The 15,474-nt window shown below is 42.6% G+C and overlaps 1 protein-coding gene across 1 annotated transcript; it reads left to right on the top strand.

Moving 5' to 3' along the window:
- Positions 1 to 1,470: 1,470 nt before the first annotated feature.
- On the top strand, positions 1,471 to 12,109 carry slc17a9b (solute carrier family 17 member 9b). Its single transcript, XM_080469200.1, has 13 exons — positions 1,471 to 1,959; positions 2,897 to 3,094; positions 4,067 to 4,206; positions 5,352 to 5,451; positions 5,829 to 5,959; positions 6,101 to 6,197; positions 6,717 to 6,813; positions 7,579 to 7,666; positions 7,759 to 7,793; positions 7,935 to 8,050; positions 9,176 to 9,231; positions 9,332 to 9,361; positions 9,716 to 12,109. The coding sequence occupies exons 1-13, from the start codon at positions 1,826 to 1,828 to the stop codon at positions 9,892 to 9,894; spliced, it is 1,401 nt and encodes a 466-aa protein (XP_080325326.1). The 5' UTR covers positions 1,471 to 1,825; the 3' UTR covers positions 9,895 to 12,109.
- Positions 12,110 to 15,474: the final 3,365 nt, after the last annotated feature.

Here is a 15,474-nt window from a genome sequence, read left to right as displayed (position 1 = left end):
AGGTTTAAAAAGAAAAATGTCACTTCATTGATTCTTTGTCCTTACATTTGAGTTGTATTTTGACTTTATTTGCACCATAAAGCATTTTCCAAAGAGACAGACCAGAGGTAATATCAGAAAAGAATGATAATGGGGTAATAGTAGACTAAATAATAGATTTGATTAACAACAGAAAAATACCCTTTATTTGAGTTGGTCATAAAATGTGATGCACGGCAAACAGTAACTTGTATATAACAGACAAAAGTCAACGTGGGAATGTTGAGGTTTAATAGGGAGAGTTAGAAACCTAACCCTGCTAGAGAAGTAAGTCAGTCCCCGTTTGACTGTAAAAGACCTTCAGGTTGATTATGCAGACTCTGGAGTTGTACTGAACAGTTCAGAGACAGCTGCACTAACATGGCCCTCAAGAACATTTACAGAAGCCTCATGCATTTGAAAAGAAGTCGTGTGGACCAGTGAGGTTAAAATAGCACTCTTTGGCTGCAATTGTCACTGTTGAGACATATTACAACATATTTATTTTTACAGGGACAGTGAAAACAGAAAAATGCTGTTTAACGGGAGCGCACTCTGTCCATGATCTCTACCTTGCCGCATCACGTACTGACTTCTTCTGCACAGTGTTACAATAAACTGAACACAATATACTTGCACTGTAAAACACAAAACCACAGTAGTACTAAAATAGTTTCTATCAGTATTTGCATTCATCCACACACATCATCTTTCTGAACTTACAAAATATCAATACACATTTTACTCTATGAATAAATATCTCTAAATCAAATCAAACTTCAGTTTTGTACTGCTTTTAGCTTTTGTTTTCTGTTTTCTCCTTTTGCATATTACTCCCAGGAACTGTGTCTATTTAAACTGAAACTATTTCAATATTTACCAACAGAAAGTGAAGGGAGGGAACTATTTTCAAATATTAAACTATACAGTATCTGACACACAATGAGCAAAGTTATGTATGGAGACCAAATGACTCAGAATTTCATGTATACTGTTCAACTTGGAAGTGGCCCGATCATGCTTTGGAGTAGCTTCATGCTGGTTCTGGGAACATTTTACAAAAAGAGGGGAGAATGGATTCAATTAACCTGTGATCTAATTCTGGAAGTAAAAACAACAGAGAAACTACAAGCACATTCAGATATACAAGCATGTTTTTTTTGGACTGTGGGAGGAAGCCTCAAGTAGCAAACATCCACTAGTGGCAAACAAAATAAACACAAGTAAGAATATGATCCAGCCTTGAATGTGAGATGTAGGATAATGTAATTATGAGACTGACGGGAAGACACATGCTCCCTCCGTGAACTCCACTGAGACTCATCCAATATGGCGGCGAGGCTGAACCGTGTGAGTGAGGCGTGGCGTCTGCGTGTTTTAATAATGGAGACAGTAAACTGATGGATGTGACTGGTGACTGTGCACTCCGGTGACTTCCTGGTTAACCCTACCGACCAGGCGAGGAACTGCTACTGGAGGAGGAGGAGGAGGAGGAGGAGAAAAAAAAACTGACACGTGGATTACTCCTCCTCGGGCATCAGGGAAAACAGACTCCCTCCTCCGTCGCCGTCCTCCTCCTCCTCCTCCAGCTCAGCTCCTGATCACCGCCTCAGCTCCTCGGATTATGTCAGTTAACGCCGAGAAACCGTGATGTGATTGCGGAAACACTTTTTAGGACGTTTTTTTTTTTTTGTTGTTTCTTTTTTTTCCTCCAAACGGTGACTTTTCAGTTCTGATCGACCCTTAAAGAGATTGAAAGTGAGCGGCCGGAGCGGCTGGAGAGAGGCTGCCGTCACCTTCGCGTTGAATGGCAGTTATTCAAAAATATGGCAAAAACTATTGTGCAGATCTGGTCGGTCTCAAGGAAAACCACCCGGCTGACAAGGTCGGAGCGCCCGGATGCCACAAGAAGTGGCCTGAACAGAACACCACCTGGTCGAGGTAATGTATATTTATTTAAGAAAAAAAACCAAAGTCTTTTTCGCTTCAGGGTGTTTATAGACTACAGATTCACACAGAGATTCCCGGACGTGGTCCACACGGCAGGTATTTTAACCCACATCAGCACCGATACTCACCAGAAGTCCTCATAAGCCCAGAGGAGCTCGATCAGAGGAGCCCGAGCTTCTGTGGACACGACACGTCTCATCTTTGGCCCTGAGCTGCTGCTTCAGTACTTGGAAAATGCCACATGGTCTGTAAAGAAGGAAGGAAGGAAACCCTGCTGGGTGTTTTCTCTCATTTAATTTCTGTTTGTGTTATGTCACTTATTGAACTAAAACAAGTGAGCCTTGATATTAAGAAGTTATTTCACCCTCAAACTGGATATGCAGCTTCTTCTGTACAGCTTTATCCAACATGTTCAGGGGGGGTAGAAGGTGTCAAGGGGCAAACAGACTGGTTGTCAAACGCACTCACCACACGCATGGGAGGGATAGAGAGATAGATAGCTCTTTATTGTCATTCAGAAATACTCACCATAGGTGCGTCCATGAAAGAAATTTCTTCACAAAATCCTCAACTTAGGCTTTTAATAACATGCAAACTTGGCTCAGAAAGGCCCCATAAGCCCCGCACTCCGTCTCATCAGTAACACAGTGTTGGACTGATATTTACCTTATTAGTGCTGCAAAACAACCTTTACTTTCACCACCAGAGACCAATCTACTGTAGCCTCGTACTCGAGAGGAGCCGGTCCCAGCGAGCAAAGGGCACCGGGGTACATTGTTGACAGGTCACCAGACCATCACAGAGTAAACCGACACACACATCTATAGGCTGGTTGGAGGAAGCTGGATCGCCCGCATTTCGGGCCTCTCACTCGGTCCAAAAGTTTGAGAGGTTCACTAAAGTCTGCCTTCCTTTTCATCCCGTGCAGGCCGGTGGCGAGGGTATGGACGGTGGTGCTGCTGCTGGGGACGTGCCTCCTGTACTGCGCCCGCGTGGCGATGCCCATCTGTGCCGTCAGCATGGCGGAGCAGTTCGACTGGACCAAGAGGGAGTCGGGCATGGTGCTGGGCAGCTTCTTCTGGGGCTACTGCTTCACGCAAGTGTTCGGAGGCTACGTCAGTGACAGGTGAGAGACGTATGCCTTGTCAAACACGCCAAGACATCCTCGGATGAAGATTTGTCTCGTGTCCACACGGACATCTGCCACCTCTGGGATTGTGACAGTGACACAAGTTTTTAGTAGACACCTGTTTCAGCCTCCTGCTTGTCATTAGCTTCGAGCTTTTGTTTGCCCGGGATCCTTGCTGGCAGTGATGCAACCAAGCCAGTTGTGTTTGCTCAGCCTGCAGAGATAGTAAAGTGAATACAGCTCAATGTTGTCTCAGTATTATCCGGTTCTTCACTGTAGACTCATTCTGCCGTTACCAGAAGAGCCGCTTATGAATGGGATAGTTATATTCATCACGGAACCTTAAGTATGAGTTAATAATCTAAAATTACATCTTCAGATATCAAAACATCCTATTCTATGTTTTGCTTAATAACTCAGGTCACCAATGCACCTCTTGTATGTCCCTTGGATGTGATCGGTTGCTGCTCAAGGCTCGACCTGGAGGAAGTTAAATATACGCAATATTTCATTTTCCAGCTTTTCAAAGCTATGATTCTCATACATCCTTTTGGTAGATGTGTTCAATCAGAATGTGTCCCTCAGGTATTGTGGAGGAAATCTCTGCAGCCCTTTAAAGTTTCCCATGTGCTCTGAACTTTTCAGTCAAAGGTGAAACTAATGTTTTTGCTAGCATGTTAAGAAACGTTTCTGTTTCTGCTACACAAAGCAAAGCAGGTCTCCTCAGCTCAGCTCAACATGGTGTCATGATGCCCCGATATTGAGCCTGACAATGATAATCAATGTTACTAACAATAAGCCAACTCCGGATCTCGGAGATTTGTGATCCCACAGCCACCCCCACTGTAACTCTCACCCCTGTGTCCATGTTCTGAAAACACCACTGAAGCCAGCTCTCACTGTTGGTGCTGCACGCAGCTGTCTGTGAAGTCGTAAGTCAAAGCTCATGTCTGTAATGTGCCTCCACAGGGTGGGAGGTGAGAAGGTCCTCCTGCTGTCTGCAGCAGCCTGGGGGTCAATGACAGCCTTCACCCCCATCCTGGCCCACTTCTGCTCCCAGCCGATCCTCTCCATGACCCTGGCCCGCTTCCTCATGGGCCTGTTGCAAGGTGAGACGGCTGGTGAAAGTGTTTTTTTTTTTTTTCTCAAAGGACCGCATTATTAGCATATTATTCAACTTGTTTTTAAACTCTAAATCAGGAAATGCATCACCTTCCTGTAGGGTTGTGTGGGAGTGTGCACAGGAAGCTGAAGATGTTTTTGATCCTCCTAAATGCAGTTTGCAGCAGTGTGTGTGTCTGTGTCTGTGTCTGTGTCTGTGTCTGTGTCTGTGTCTGTGTATTTGTTTAATGTGTCGTGAAATCTACTGTGAAAAAGTACAGTCCTTCCTCTGGTGTTTTCACGGGTTTATCTGATTGGTCACAGCGGTGTAATGCGACAATCGCATTTCATACAGAGTTCAGTCTAGTTCTTCTTGCACAGCTTTTGTGTGTGTGTGTGGTTTTTTGGTTGTTGTTCTTTCTCTCCCTCATATGATCCCACAGTTTAAATTCACCCTCCTCCCTTCAGGCTAAAAGGAGAATTGCAGTTTTGTGTTTTTTTATTGAATGAAAGTTCCTGGTTTCCAGTAAGATCTCCTGTTTTTTCACATCATGAGCCTGAATGCATGTTCTCTCTTAAACCTTTAACTGACAAGGAACTAAGGAGCTATTATCTGTATGGGGTTTTCAGGCTTGTGCAAACAAACAGTGGACTCATACTGTAGTGAACCATTTGCTTTTTCTTCAATCATTGAATGAGCCTCTCTCTTTAAAACCATGTAAGACTTGCAAGTGATCCAACATGAAGATATATTGACAATAAAGGCAGCACATCAGACTGAGAATATCATTAAAAGACAATGAAAATCCATGTATTTCCAATCTGAAGCCCACGTTTCTGTCTGTTCTAGTAAGTGAAAGTAGTTTAATTGAAAGAGGGGATTGTTGATTACATTCAGTGATACCAGGAAGTAGCAGACATCTGTTGGTGGTCACTTTGCTGCATCGTTTATTGTTTTCATCCTTCGTTTGGCTGAAGAATCTGTATGATTATTTTCCCCCAGGAGACACATGTTTGCTATTTATAAAGATCATATAATTCAGAACATATGTTTTACTCCTGAATTTCCAAGATCTGCATTTACTTTGTGTAACAATGCCGTGAAAATGCAGTCAGATTGTGTCTTTCTTGTGCTTTTCTGTCTGGATCTCAGGAGTTCATTACCCGTCTCTGGCGAGCCTGTGCTCTCAGAAGGTGGTGGAGAGCGAAAGAGGCTTCCTCATGAGCACTGTGGGAAGCGGCTCCTACCTGGGGTGAGTCAAGCATTATGCAATAAGCAGGGAGTTATGAGGACAAATGGCTATGAAAGCTATTGTTTCTTATTCGAGGCATTCATCCACCATGATCCTGTAGTGACGATGAAAACATTTCGGCTCTTTACTCTTGTTAGATGATTTTCTTTATGGTTACTTCAAACTAGTAATAGTCATGTGAAACATTAAGATAGTTGCTACTTGGGATCTTTGTGTGGCGCTCCTGGGTGTGTGAGGGTTAATGTGAAGGAGTGATGATGTGAACATTGTGATGACGTATTCTGTCATGAATGTGACTGATCCTGTTTACACTCAACTGAAACGTATTGTTATTACTACCAAGGAATGTTTGTGATGTTTGTTTTTTTTTCCCCCAGCACTCTGGTGATCGGAGGGGCCGGCTCCCTCATGTTGGACCTGTACGGCTGGCAGAGTGTTTTCTACGTCTCCGGTCTCCTCTCGGTCCTGTGGGCCTACTGCATGTGGAAATATCTCCTCAAGGGAGAAGGCAGGGAGCGATTTTTGCTGTATATATTGTCTCTGCCATTACTGAACACTCCTGTTTTTACACCTGCTTAGTTGTTCAGCTAATTGGAGTCGAGGAGGAGCTGCTGTATGACCGCCCGCCTGACTTCATCTGTGTTTGCAGGGCCCATAATTACGCTGGAGTCTCTTGGCAGTGGTGGAGCCCAGTCCAAACTTTCCAAAAGACACTGGCTACGGCTCCTCAGGCAGCCTGCAGTCTGGTGAGATACCAGTGTGTGTGTGTGGGTGTGTGTAAATATGTAGACTGCCATATTAAAAGTGTATGTTTTGTCCTCTGTGTGGCTTCCTTGTTATTACTGTTGGAGGAAGTTTTATTACTCTGATTGACATCTTCCTACTTCCAAGCATTCAAGTTTGTAGCTGGATTTTAAAATGTGTTTTCTGTCTTAGAGATGCACCTTCATGTTTTATACATGTTTGATCATTAAATCTCAGCTGTCTAAAATCTGATACTCAGTTCTTTTACACCCTATAGTAATAACACACTGATATGCTCCATTTATATGGACAGGGAGCTCCTCATTGCCTTGTTTGATCTCATATCCACCTTCAGAGTAGCAGGTTAGATCAAAATGTCCGTGTTTCACATAATCATATAGCGTTGGATGATTTGATGATATTTTTAAAAAGCACAGGAACAATTAAGAGGCTGTAAACTACTCTGTGTTATCTTTATATGTATTTATCTGTGGCTCTTTGTCTCTTTGTTTCCTGGGCAGCGCTGTGATCGTGACGCACCTTTGCACAGCGAGCACCTTCTTCACCCTGTTGTCGTGGCTGCCAACGTTCTTTAAAGACACTTTTCCTGATGCTAAGGTAACCCGCGACGCATTCTCATCCACTTTAATCAGGTCCATCTTCTACACCGCTTTATCCAGCACATTAACAACATTGACTGTCACCAGTGAAATGTTTTTGGACTGTGGGATCATGACCACAGGAGGAACGTGCTCCATGCTGATATTTATTGAATGTAGTCTTTACTATCTCTCTTTAGTTTGTTAAGCCACTGACAGGCAGTAAACACACAGTCCAGATCAATGTTGATGAAAAAAGACATGCTGATGTTCACCCTGGGACGGTTTCATCAGCTGCTATTAAATCACAACCTCATAATTTAATGGTCTTTTATACGATTTTACTCATTCAAGTAATACTTTCCACATTAATTGTTCTCATTCTGCATTAAGCCTTTTGAAACATTAAGCAAAATGCCATATGAATAATTGAAAAAACAAAACAAAACATCAATAAATAATGAGACCACTGTGATGTGCACTTTGCTGCGTGCACGCTGCAGACAGCGGGGAGTATTGAAAACAACACGTCACAGTTGACGTGCTGATGCATATTTTCTACATTGTGTTAAATAAAAGTATTTGTATTGTTGCATAGAGTAATCTTTGCTCTGGTACTGAAACTGTATTTGCATGCAATAAGCTGACAGTAAGTGACCAGTAAAGTAATTCAACTCTCATTTGGAGAGGTACAAGTCTAAAACGCTCTCAGCTGGGACCTTGTCCTTGATAGAGCCTCGGTGACATCCGTCCCTAATGGCCAGAGAATATGTTGTACTTTCAGGGCTGGGTGTTCAATGTCATTCCCTGGTTGGTGGCCATCCCTTCATCTCTCTTCAGCGGCTGCTTGTCAGATCACCTCATCAGTCAAGGTAGAAGACCTGAGGAACAGCGATCACACGTCTTTTTATAAGTGAAGTGATGAAACTGCTGTATGACGCATTTGTTCTCTGCACCCCCTCAGGGTTTGACACAGCCTCAGTGAGGAAGCTGATGCAGGTACGACACGTATCTTATGACTGTGTCGACGTTTATTGCCGTCGTGGGTTCCCTTCCTCACAGAGCGTACCTCTGTCTGCTTTCCACTTGCACATTATGAATGATGTTTAATTTTGATTCGTTTGTTTTCCTGCGTGTTAGTTTTTCTCCATGGGCATCGCCAGTGTGTTCACTCTTCTTCTCTGTGGCAACACCACCTTCCCCTGGGCTGTAGCGTTTGTGTCTGCCACCATGGGCCTCACCACCTTCAGTCACAGGTACTGTACTCGATCTGGTCCTCAAACCAAAACCTCGTCAGCTTTAACCCTCCAGAAAACATCCAGGAAATACTTTATCATACGCCGGTGATGTTTAACATCACGTTATATTTAGCTTTAACCATTATGTTATTTTTATAGACCAAATATTCAAATTTTGGCTCTTTTATTCCCCCCCACTCGCTCTCCTTGCAGTAAGTAAAGCTCAGCGCCTGTGAGTCATTCCATGTCTTTGTATTTCACCTATTTAGGGATAATTACTGAACGTAGAGCCTTGTTGAGCTTCATTTGTGCTGGACATTGTACCTGAAAAGACTTTAATTCAAATACGTCTCCAGAGCCTGAACTGTAGACTTGTATTATTCACATTTATTCAAAATGGATGTTTTAATAATGTTTGGTGTCTTAATGAGTCTGTACCATATTTTTACAATTTTAAATGACAATAAAGGGTAGCCGTGACTTATTTACATGTTTTGAATAGTTTGTGCTTAATGAGGAAATGCAACAAGACTAATGAAGCTTTAAAAAATGCCGTAATATCACAAGATATCTAATAAACTAATAAATCAGAACTTATGTTACTCAGCTGTACAAAGCTGTTCGGTTCTTTGCAGAGTATTTCTTTTTAGCATTATATTGGATTATCTTGGTTGCTACCTTTTATTAATATGATATTGAATGTGTTTCTCGGCTGCTCCCTTCAGTTGTTCCATCTGCCCCACCTGAGCCGGATTTAAAGTTATAAATAATTTCTTTCCATGTGTCTATAGTTGACACATTTATCATTGTTCAGTATGAACACTTTTCATTGAATTGCATAATTTTGTAACGCCATTACATTTTGTATTGTAAAATTTAATTTAGCACATTAAAAATAAATTATATTTTATTGCTGGTATACTTCACACTGTAATTGCCGCTACTCTCCAATATATAGAAAGAGAAGATGATTGTTTCCTGTTTCTTAAAGGCCACGGCGCCATTATTTATAACAAGGTTCCTACCTAAGGAAATAGGTTTTTACTTCGGATGTCATAATGATAGATCTATTTATCTTATTTTGGATAAAATGTGTTAAAAGCATGCTCTATTTTTTATTTTTATTTTTTTCATTTTTCACAGTGGTGTCTCTGTGAATGTCCAGGACCTCGCTCCATCCTGTGCAGGAGCCTTGTTTGGTGAGATTGGAAAATAATTTTTTTACAGGTCATTTACCGAGAGAACATGAAATATTAAATGTGTGATGAAAGTGACACCTTCTGTGTGTTTTGTTTACAGGTGTTATGAACACATGTGGGGCTTTCTCAGGTGGGTTTTTCTGTCAATTGAGAAGTATCTAAAAATCAACCTTTGAGCAGCAGGTGCAGCAACATGAAATGAAACAAGTGATTGTGTTTTCTGAATCCAAACTTTGAGCTGATGGCCTGTCAGTATGGCTGCCTCCTTTGTGCCATGCATATTTCATCAAGGGAGCATAATAAAGTTAGTGTCAGATGAATAATGGAGAGAACAGAGGCTGACAGTTGGTGATCCTGTGAGGGACACAGAAGAGCTACTGGCAGCTGGGAGCGTCTGAACTGTACCACCACATGAAAGACGCGGTGTGTCCCTTCTGTCTTCCTGGTGGTATTTTATTAATGCTCTCCACGTGTTTGTGTGCAGGGGTCCTTATGGTATATTTCTCGGGGTATCTGATCGAGGCCACAGGCTCGTGGGCGTCTGTGTTTGCCCTGATCACCACAGTCAACCTGCTGGGACTCTGCACCTTCCTGGCCTTTGCCGAGGCCCGCCGCGTTGACATCGACACCAGTAAGGTTCGCCACCACAACATCCACATTTGAAGATCGGTCAGCGGAGGAGCCGCCTCGGAGGACGAGGTGGCCCTGGGCAACCGGCAGCATGGACACTGCTGCCCGGTCTGACGGAGAGCACATGGACAAATCTGCAGACGACATCTGGGAAAGGTTTGACTCCCTTCGTGTCCAGTTAAAGAAGTACTGCAACAGTTACTCAAAGCACATTGTGAAGTCTTAGGGAGCTTCAGCCTTGAATCCTGGAAGGCAAGCTGCATTAAAGGAGGAAGGAAGTGGAACAAAACACTACCTCAAGGCTTGTGGTCAAATGGATTTTGGGAAAATTGTGTACGTCTGTTACTGTGTGTGCGCATGCGAGGAGCGGCAGAGATAATCTGAAAGCCATAGCTGTCTGCTTCAGGTGTGTCTGGAGCTCGGAGGGTGATGGACGTGTTAGTCTCAGGAGCTCTGTGACAGCTGTGACAGACTAAGGTGGTGCGTTCCTACCCTGCGGGGACGGCGGGGTGATGCAGGGAGAGTCCAGCCTCCCGGTACCTGAAGTCTTTTATTAGTACGCCCTACTCGCCCATCAGAGAGAGATCTGTCTGAGTGACACCTCATTACCCAGACACTAATTACCTGGCAGCGCTCTAATGTCCTGTACCATTTCCATGCTCTGGTCCCCGTCTCCGTGGTTACAAGCTCATGGAATTGTTTCAGGATGGGTTGCAGGAAGCTTCTTTGAAGGGGCAGCTTCTCTCCGATTGTTGTCTCAAAGAAAACGTTTCAAGGCGGAAGACCAAAGGTTATTAATTAATTTAAGAAAGTGTTTTGTTTTTATTCTTCTTTTCTTTGTGGTTGCACGTTACAGAATTACCTCATGTAATTGTTTCAAGTACCGTTTTCTGTGACACGTCTTACTGAGTTTCAAAAGCCTTTACAGAGCAAATAAATGTTATTCTAGGCGACCGAAAAGAAAAAGAAATATACAAGACAGGATGACAGGTTCTAAATGGTTTGAAAACACAAAGACTTTTTTATTTGGTTATTATTCCTTGGCAATGATCCTTTTCTATCAACATTATCGTCTGAAATGCACAACTGAACACCCTTATTATTGCACTTAACACCTTAGTTACCAAGGCAGGAGGTGTTGTGGTGTTTCTCTGTGTCATGTGAGCTGTTTTCTATCCCTGTCTCCATTTTTACACACTGATGTGACGGGAATGCTGCACGACAGATGGGAGGATTAGAAATCTGTGTTTGGTTGGGTGCAGGTGATCAGCTGAAGGCGATTTGGTGATGTGATGTTACTGCGGAGTATGTAGCATTGTAAAGCCCGCTGCATAGCTTCGGACGAATGTTAAAGTGACTGATTACAGCAAGTTTTCATGAACTTTAGTCTCTTAGAGGATTTCATGTTGAGGCTCGCTTGCCATGTGTACTTTAAAACTATGCATTTATTATTTTGTGCCTGATTTGAGCAGTGACGGAAGTGCTTGGTGAGCTCAGTGTGTCAACACAGCATCGGTCACTGATCTTTTTTTTTTTACTTAATGTTATGTGCTGTTATTGAATTACTAAGGCACATATGTGTGTGTGTCCTAATTTCTATAAATCCTTTGAACTGGATGTCAAATAGAATCATTTGTAGTAGACAAGAGCAAAGCACTAGGACTTATTTAAAGCTTTGCTTGCTGTATTGTAAAGATTATCTTTCTGTGTTTAAAAGACAGAAACGTCGTTACTTATACAGAGTAATTTATTTTGAGAGCTGATAGCCATGCCAAATATCACAGCTAGTCTGCACCAACCCTATGTATTGTAGCGATTGTACACAAAATGTATTTATTAACGCAAGACCACTGTACCAAACTGTCAGCCTTCAAAACAACTCAACCTGTTTTTGTGATTTAGAAAGACACATTCCTTAGATGCTTGGCTCAACTCTGCAGATGTGCATTATTTACGACCGCCGCCTTTTCTTGTTTTGTTATTATGTTGCAATAATGTAACGAATTGTCTAAATGTATGTATAGAATACATTCTGGGGTTCTGTGCACCAACACACCTTACTGGATGTCCCTGAAAGCCTTCTGATGAATAGTTGTTCTTTTTTTTTTAAAAGTTATATGTATGATAAAAAAAAAAAAAAAACATTATTGTAAGAAGATGCAGTATTCTAATGCTTTGGAGATATGTTATATTTAAAAAAAAACAAATCTGTTAACTTTGAATAAAAGTATATTTTGTCAACAATGCCGAGGCGTGTCAGCAGTGGTATCTGGATGTATTTTCTCTACTTCTCCACAGAGAGGCAGTACAGGGTCAGTAATGAGGGAAACGCACAGCTGAGCCTCCAGACGTCACACTTCCTGTAAAACACAAGAACAATGAGCGTCCAGGTTTCACTTAAAGGATTTCCTGCCACTTTTACACCAAAGATCATTTACCTGCACCACATTCATGTCCAACGTTCACCTTCTACTTTGTAAGAGAGAACTCGGATTCAGTTCCTGGACCTGATCTTTGTCGTGTTCCTGGTCCAAGTTCTCTTTCAGTTCCAGGATCTGATTGAGAGCCTTGTCCAGGTGCGAGTAAAGGTCCCGGTCCAGTTCCTAGACTTGACTCAGTGTTTGGTCCGGGTCCTATTTCCGTTCCTGTTCCCGGTCCTGGTCCAGGAACTTAACCAGGATCAGGAACTGAAACAGGACCTGGACCAGTTCCTAGTCCAGGCCCTTGTCCTGGTCAAGTTACTGGTTCAGTTCCTGGTACAAGTTTGTGTCCAGTTTCTGGTGCAGTTCTTGGGCCAGGACGTAGTTCAGTTCCTAGTCCAGGTCCTGGTCCGTCCTGTTTGCACCATGGGCTCAGCTATGGCACCATATGGCAGGATGCTGGTTGCCATGCTGGCTCCCTGGCACTACCCACGTGTGAACGGCCAGACGCGAGTCAACCATCCCTCCTCCTCGCGGGACTGAACAGCTCCGGTTGTCATGGAGACGGACGGTTTGTGGATGCCGCGTGGCCCCGCAGAGAGGAGGAGGGGTCAGAAGTAACGAGTCAGACAGAAGTAATCCGGGGAGCCGCTGTGACTTTGGCCCCTTCATGTACAGTTCATAGAGAAACAGAGGTGGTTGGTCACTTATTGAAGTGCTGCACTGACACCAAATGATGCTGTAAAAGGAGACATAATCATGATGAGTGGCCCACTATTTAATTAGCAGAGATGAAACACTGAGGGAAGAGTGGAGGAGAGGGCAGATAAAACCTCCCCCAACTTGTTGGCTGGTAAGAGTAACCCAATAAATGCGGGGCCCATCGGAGAGGCAGAGATACATGTAAATGAAATAGCCCCATTAATTAGTAATTAACATCAAGTTAATGACATTTCACTGTGTCGCCATCTCGTCCTATGTCCTTCCTCTGGTGGAGGGGTCTCTCCTGGGCCCCTGATCTGAATGCTAATTAGTGCAAAGCTAAACTGCCATATAGGCCTACCTAATAATATAGAGGCCCAGTTTAAGAGCGGTCATTGTGTGGGGAGGATTAATGACTTTGTCGTAATAGATCAGGAGGCTTCATAAGTCTGTCTGTCACTCCTGAGAGGGCTGACTGTGATATCGAAGACCATTGACAGGTTTAATGTGCTAATTGCGTTGTGCCTGTAAGCCTAACGTTTTGTTATCCCTCATGACTTAAAATTACTTCTTTTCTTTTACCATTCTCCTAGTTTTCTCTCACAATGTATCTAGGAAACACGTCTGTTCAATGAGGGGGAAATGGTTTTGTTTCTGGTCTTGTTATTTCAGAATCTTGCGTGGATTCATTGAGTTTGAACTTGGCGGTGGACTCGGGTCCCCTCCTGAGCCAAAACCAGCTCTATGACAGAGGTAATTTTACATGATTTGCGTGCGCCCTGGCGCATTATCTCTGTGAAGCGAGATGAAACATGAAGTTAACACTCTGTACGCAGCGGTATTCCTACAACGGACAAGAATGTCAGCTCCGAAATGAAGGAGATGTAATCACACATTGATGTGCCGGGTTATGTCCTGCAATGTTAAACTTGGCTTTGAGTCTGTGGTGGTTTTTTTTTTTTTTTTTCTTTCTGTCCCCTAATGATTTATTCTTCTCTCCTATTGTAGCCAGCAGCTTCTCTGTATCCATCGCGCTTCTTTTTCATTTCTTCCTTTCTTTCTGGATTCTGTTCTGATACATAATTGGGCCTTTAAAGCAAATCCCCTGATGCCCAACCACATCCACCATTAAACACACACACACACACACACACACACACACACACACACACACACACACACACACACACACACACACACACACACACACACACACACACACACACAAATATGTTGATTTCTGTCAATTAAACCCCATCAGCTGTTTGCCTCCTGCTAGACATATGGCCTGTGTTAAATCTAAAGAGCGAATGGAGCCACCATTGAGAGGGGCATCATTTTAATGGAACCCTGAGGGACGAGACCCACACCTGCGCAATAATAACATTAAACCATGCTCAACCCAGTGGCCAGATGAGGACAGTGTTGGTTTGTGTGCGCTGTTTGCTGTGGATACATGAACATGGCTTCATGATTCAGACTCACAATATCACTTCACAACACAAACTAATATCAAACTCGGATGTTGCTTCTCCTACGAGGCTCCACAGGTAAATTTGCTTCGTTTACACTCGTATGTTTACTGTGTTCTGAGCCAAAACAGGTGAGAGGTTGCTTGAGCTGTTTTCATCCTCTAATATTTGTTATTATATAAGCCAGAAAAGCAAAGGCACTAATGCACGCCATCCCTGCAAACCAAGTCTCCCCTGCAGTCAGAGTACAGAATCTCTTTTCCATTTTCTTTTCTTTTTTTTGGGCCAAATGAATAATTATGGAGTTCACAAGTCTTTAGTCAGTGACAAATAACTGAACAAATGTTTAGAAATATAATTTTAGAAAACAATATGGTACTATGCCTTTGGCAGAAAGAGTCAGATGCTTAGATTTAAGACGAGAGAACAAACTGGAGGCTCGGATGGAATAAATGCAGCAAATCTTTCCATTTCACATATCATCACACACTCAAACTGTCATTTTTTTTTTAACAAACAGAAAAGACAGAACCAAATGAGGAATATCTGAATTTAAAAAAAAATTATTCTTGTGATTTAGACTGAATAAAAAAGAATCTGGATAAACAACATGGGGGCGCAGGCTATCTTTTACCAAGGGCGTCCAGCATCTACAAGAACTGACCTGAGCGAAGAATCATATTCATCCATGAAATGACTGAGGCCTTTAGTTTGCATTTAATCTTGTGGCTATGAATACCTCCAGTCCGCTTTTTTATGCTTGAACTGAAAGTCTGCAGTTAACAATTATTCCTACTATTTCTCAGTTATGTCATTATTCTTAAGATTAAATTAGCTTGTTCTGTTTGAACAGTCACCTATAACCACTCAGCAGTACGTTTAATAACAAAGCAAACCTGCAAATTTCACCTCTGATCCATCAGTATCAATCAGTTTTGAAAGATTAAATGAATTGACTCTTTATTTCCACTCAGTTCATTAATAGATGAATTACAGACATTAGCAAAAGGAACTCAATG

Source organism: Lipophrys pholis (genome assembly GCF_963383615.2).
Source record: "Lipophrys pholis genome assembly, chromosome: 8".
Taxonomy (NCBI): domain Eukaryota; kingdom Metazoa; phylum Chordata; class Actinopteri; order Blenniiformes; family Blenniidae; genus Lipophrys; species Lipophrys pholis.
Note: the sequence above shows the minus strand (reverse complement) of the source record. Positions and strands in the feature narration are given on the sequence as shown.

What these genes read in the sequence shown, in the direction of transcription:
- slc17a9b (XM_080469200.1), top strand. Translation starts at nt 1,826, where the DNA reads ATGGCAGTTATTCAAAAATATGGCAAAAACTATTGTGCAGATCTGGTC. An exon ending in AGATCACCTCATCAGTCAAG is followed by an intron (nt 7,667 to 7,758) that starts GTAGAAGACCTG and finishes GCACCCCCTCAG; the next exon opens with GGTTTGACACAGCCTCAGTG. An exon ending in CAGTGAGGAAGCTGATGCAG is followed by an intron (nt 7,794 to 7,934) that starts GTACGACACGTA and finishes CCTGCGTGTTAG; the next exon opens with TTTTTCTCCATGGGCATCGC.